General features: G+C 46.9%; 1 protein-coding gene across 1 annotated transcript in view; it reads right to left on the bottom strand.

Annotated features, from left to right (window-relative positions):
• NPSR1 (neuropeptide S receptor 1) overlaps positions 1-5,857 on the bottom strand; it is a 62,417-nt gene that overhangs the window by 24,638 nt on the left and 31,922 nt on the right. The window contains 1 exon segment of the mRNA XM_006757206.1: positions 983-1,086. Within this exon segment, the coding sequence (XP_006757269.1) occupies positions 983-1,086 (104 nt within the window).

Below are 5,857 nucleotides of genomic sequence, written 5' to 3' on the forward strand. Positions count from 1 at the left end.
ATTGTGCTGCTATGAACATAGGGGTGCATATATTCTTTCTGATTGGTGTCTCTGAGTTCTTGGGCTATATTCCTAGAAGTGGGATTACTGGGACAAATGTCCGGGAAATCATAAAAATCTTAGAAGAATCTATAGGCAGAAAAATATCAGATATATGTCATAGCAATATCTTTATCGATACAGCTCCATTGACAGGGGTGGGCAACCCCTGCACGTGTGCCAAACATGGCACACCAGTAACTTTTGCTGGCATGTGAAACCCTCTCTTATAATCTTCCATTTACAATTGTGAATCTTTGTTCTCATTGATGAATTTTGTTAAGTCTCGTAATAGGAGTAGGCTGACGGATGAAAGTAGTAGCTCGTGCATATCTCTGAAGGTCACGAAATATAAACCTAATGTAAAATCTCTGTCATCTCATCATATACTGTGTTTTTGTCGCTCGAATGAATTTTATTATTTTTTTAAGGTTCTTCACATACATACACCTTAAAAGATATCAAGTAGCCGTAACATGTTCTCAAAAAATTAGGGTTGGCATGCAGAAGAATTTTGAGTCAGAGATTTTGCTGGTTTTGGCACGCACTCACAAAAAGGTTGCCCACCCCTGTCCTAGGACCATGGAAAGAAACTAAGGCGAAAATAAACAAATGGACCTATATCAAAATAAAAAGCTTCTGCACAGCAAAAGAAACCATCAACAAAACAACAAGAAAGCCCACTGCCTGGGAGAACATATTTGCCAATGTTATCACCAATAAGGGTTTAATCTCCACCATTTATTGGGTTTTCTTTCTATAGGTCTTATTTTTAGCAAAAGAAGTATGTTTTAAACATCTCACCAATGTTGCCTGTTCTGGCAACTAGCAGGAGGGGCGCAGTATGCTGTGTGGGAGCATGAGTTTGTGTGATTTCCCAGGAAGATCCCAGAGCTGATTTTGGTGTCAATTTGACTCATCCGGTTGGGAAGGTGCTACATACCTGCAGGTAGCGGACCACGCGACACACCAGATCCGGCGCCATGAAGTCCCCAGTGAATCGCCAGATAATGTCTGTCAAGATGTTCACCAGTCCTGTGAAAGAGTCTAACAAAAACACGGTGATTAATTTCCGTGTCTTTCAAATTTGCAGCCAGGTGCCGCCGCAGACATGAATTCCTGGGAGGTTTGTTGTTTTCCTGATTTATCAGGAGGCTATTGAGGAAAAACGGAAGCGACACAGGAGTCCCTGGACTCTTATTACTGGAACTTGTTGCCACTTGGATGTAGCTATCTCGGGAGGACTAGGTAATGGCTGAAGAGGAATCGTGCTAATCATACAGTTGACCTTTTAAAGAGAAAGAAGAGAAATTTTAAGTGGGTTTAGACCTGAGCTAAAACAAGGACTGCATGAAGATTAATCAAAGGCAAAATTGAGAACAGGAAGAGATTTGTCTTTGAGAAGTCCCTCAATATTCTCTTTTCTGCACCCACTATTTTACAGCTTGGGCCTGGTGCCCTCCTGTGAGTGATGTAATCAATATCCAAATGGCCCTTGGCAGAAAAAAGGTTCCCCACCCCTGCCCTAGAGTAAAGTGCAGGCATAAGTCTTCCTCCCTCCCCTTATGCCTCCCTGGCTGCCCGGATTTCTCTTTTGGTCTATTTATAGGGCTACTCTACCCACAAAAGTTTCTGTTATTCCTTTAGAGAATTGGAGAGGTAAATCTTCCCTTCTCAATCTTCACTGTGAACAGGATGAAGTCCGAGCCTCTCCCCACCCAGGTTAGTATAAAAGCCTTCTCCGCCATCTGGCCTTCCCAAATCTCCACCTGGCATTTTCAGATGGGACACCATGTTGATCACAGATTTATGTATTCAGATACCCATCCCCTCTGCTTGGAATGGGCTCCCTCCATGGAGCAGTTGCTGGCATTCTTATTTACCTGTCAATATCTACTGTCACGTCCCCTCTCCAGAGCGTCCCTTGACCATTCACATAGCGTGTTCTCCCCACAAGGGCACGTGGCCCTCCCAGTCTTATGCCTGCTTGTCTCTTCCTCTTTGTTTCTTTGTGGTGCCCATGGGGACTATAGAAAAGTGTCAACGTTTGGGGAAGAAACCCAGGGCTGCTCTGGGGAGTCAGAGTTCCCCGGAGAAGCTGAGACCTGCGCAGGGTCTGAGAGTTCTGGGTTGTGACATGATCGCGTGGGAACTTCATGAAGCTTTTCCTGCAGGACTGGACAGGGTGAATGAGTAGAATGGACACTGGAATGACTTGGATATTCTCTCTGGGTGTCCTTTGTACTTAATGTAAAATAATGGGGGTTGTGTGTGCTAAGCTCACGTTTCTCTGGCTATATGAACAATTGTCATGCGCTCCAGTAAAATTTCTTTTTCTCCCTGGAGCTCAACCTGAAATAAACCCACACCTGGGAGGAGACTCGAAGTAGAAATAAGCATTTTGTTATTTGCTTTTAAGCAAATGCTGCTCTACCTGATCAATGCAAGCTGTTTGGTTACCTAGGTAATTAAGCATGTTGTAAATAACCCCTTCCTAAAAGGTAATTAACGGGATCTGGGAACAAAGGGTACACTCTAAACTCTAAAGGCTTAACCACTTCTGTGTTATTACTCCTGCGTTTGAAAATGTATTCAGTGGAAGATCCTAGGAAGCTGTCAGAGTCAGAGGAGCCCAAACAGGCTGGCAGCAGGCTTCACTGTTCCTTTGATGCAATTTCTGGGGAACATGCATGTGGGTGCCCAGGTGAGCAGGAATACGGGGGGGGAGGGAAGTGAACAGAGAAGTGGCTCCCCAGGGGAACCCTAAAGGGTCCATAAGGCCAGGTCAGGGGAAAGGGAGCGAAGGACATTGGTTCTAGGCACAGGCGACCGCATGAGCAAAGCTCTGAGGTGAGAAAAGGTGAGACGAGAACCTCGTGGACATGGAGCAACCTCAGGGGTGTTGCTGCTGAAGCCTCACATAGGAGCGTGGAGCGGTGAGAAATGGGGCTGGAGAGACGAGGACCCCGGCCTTTTAGGGTCTCGTGTGCCAGTGAAAGGCGCCTGCATTTTCCCTGTGCGCTGTGGGGGCTGTGGGATGTCTGTGTGTTCAAACACATGCTTTGAAGGGATTCATATAGTTAAGGGCTGTGTGTGTCCGTTTGGTAGGTCCAATAATGACATTACCATTGTGCTTGTGAGGAAACTGCAGACATTCCAGAATGAGAGAATTCCTACCGAGTGAATCAAACAGGATAGAGAGAAGGGTACAGCTTTGAGATATACGTTATAAAGTAAAAGGAGGAAGATTTGATGCCTGAAGTATTAATTCCCCCAAATTTTGCATGGCTAGGTCTGCGTCAGCATCTGTGTCCCCAAAAGCCCACCACGCCATTGGAGGTAAGGCGGAAAGGGACACAGGTCAGTCACTGTCTGAGGATGAGCTGAAGGCTGCCTCTGCCTAATCGAAGATCTTAGCAAAAACCCCATTTGCTCAAAAATAAAGGCACGGTGAACGCTACTAGGACGTGGAAGCTACTGCGGATAAAGGCTTCTAGGCTCAGAGCGCATCCGTCACGCAGCCAACCTGCCTGTACTTGGGCACCATCAGACTGGCTCCTAGTATAGGTCTGTGAGAACCTCTGACTCCTCATTGTAGGGATGGGGCTATCAGAGGCCTATATAGAAAGCTCCACAGAACCGATGCTCTTGATCAGGGAACCTCTTGCTGGGCATCTTCCTCCAGGCCAGAATGAATCGTATCTGTGAGTTTGGCCCTTAGTTTCGGCCAGTGGAGAGCACAGAGTGAAACGTACTCAGCTGCGGTAACTTGGTAGAGCCTCACTGTGGGTCTCTGCAGTTAGAGTGGAATATTTTCTATGACCCTCTTACTTTGTGTTTTTCATTTTGCTGGGTGTGATCTCCCACGTCCAAACAGCGAGGGCAGCATGCATCGTGGGGCCTGACTACAGGGTGCTGGTTCTGCCAGAGAATCACTGTGCAACCCTGGGCATGTTACTAACCACACGGAGTCTTTGTAAAAATGTGGTGGTGAGAGTACCTGCTCTGTAGGGCCACTGCGAAGGTTAAATGAGATAGCGCATGTGAAGTTCTTAGTGAAACGCTTGGCACGTAAACCCTTGGTACATCTTGGTGCTGATGTCAGAACAGAGCTGAATGAACAGAGAGCCACAGGGCCTGGAATGAGAGGGTGAGTCTCACCATAAGTCCTGAGCTCTTAGCCAATGTGCTAGAAGATAATTTTCTGAACAAAAAATTATAAATGAAAAGTTGAGGCTTTGTTTAAATCAGATCAGCAGTAAAGACGGCTTATTTTATCTGCTCTATTGCATGCTAGTTAATTTAACAGGTTTGACATCGACTAAGAAGACGGTGGTGGGTTACATGAACTGATTGGCTGTCAAGGTGAAGAGAACCGAGCCAGAACTTGAGTGAACAGAACACAAGGAAGACAGGCTGTGCTGAGTGGTCCAGGGATTGGACCACTGTTTGCTGGCAGGGATGCTGTTTGTGGGCGATTCTTAGGTGAGACTGCCCTGTGTGTCGCGGGAAAGTCAGCATCCTTGGGCTGTGGGATAACTCCAAAGGCCCAGGACTGAGTCCACGAGAATCACCAAAGTATGGAAGGACATTGGGGATTAGATTGAGAATACAGCCTGGCACCCCCAGTACAGTCCTACCTTACACCTTGTCATGATTATGCCTGTGGCCCTTTCACGCAAATGTGTCCTGGGACAGTCCACAAAATACCTAGCCTGTACTAGTTCTACAATGTCGTAAAACACAAAGAAAGACTGAGAAACTATTCCAGGTAAGACTGAAGATACATGAGGACAGAGCACAATAATGACCCAGGGTTTCTTTTGCTCTGAAAGATGTTCTCAGGGCGACTGGTGAGAAAGCTGAAGGGGTTAAGAAAACAACAACTTATAGACACAGACAACAGTGTGGTGATTGCCAGAGGGAAAGGGGGTGGGGAAGGTAGAAGAGGGTGCAGGGGAATGCATGGGGATGGAAGGAGATTTGACCTGTAGATGTGAACATAATTTCTTCATCTTGGGGGTGACGATGAGGATTAAATTAAGCGAAGCATATAAGCCAGAAGCAGGCCCCGGTGCACGGCCTCTGCTCTGCTCGCTTCCCCAGGAGAGAAACGGAGCTGGGAAAATATGAGTAATGTGCCCAAAGCCACAGACGCAGTGGGAGAGCCCAGATTCAAACCCTGGCTGCCAGACTCCACCACTTGCTTTTGTGCAGTTTTTAAATGAAGAATGGTTTTTATAATGTTGTAATGATCGAAAGAAATCAAAAGGAGAAAAACACGTTGTGGCACACGGAAAGTTTATGAAATTCAAATTTCAGGATCCACAAATGAAGTGTGGCTGGCACCCAGCCATGCCACTTGCTCACGTTTTGTCCATGCTGCCTTCATGCTCCAGTGGCAGAGCTGGCGACCAGATGTCCCTCAAAGCCTAACATGTTTAATATCTGGCCCTTTGCAGAAAAGCTGGCTGCCCCCTGCTCGGGACCTCGGACCCCAACCTTTCCATTATGCCCGCGTGCTGGTGGGTCCAGACTCCTGGTGACCTCGCCAAAGCCTCCTGCTCTCCTAAGAAATCATTAAATTCCACACAGGTTGCGCTGATGTCCTCCCTGCCGGCTCACACAGGAGAACTTTGAAGGAACCAGATGGGAACAGATTCCCCCTCTCATCTTAACAAAAATGCAATCTCTCTCTTCTTCATGTTCAGGATTTGATTAATTAGGACATGAAGGGAGGAAAGAACAATCCAGGCTGCTGGGCTGGGCTGAGCTGGCAGTCTGAGCTGCTGTGGGTCCAGCTCCTCCTCCCATTCTG

The sequence above is a fragment of the Myotis davidii genome, unplaced genomic scaffold, assembly GCF_000327345.1.
Source record: "Myotis davidii unplaced genomic scaffold, ASM32734v1 scaffold573, whole genome shotgun sequence".
NCBI lineage: Eukaryota > Metazoa > Chordata > Mammalia > Chiroptera > Vespertilionidae > Myotis > Myotis davidii.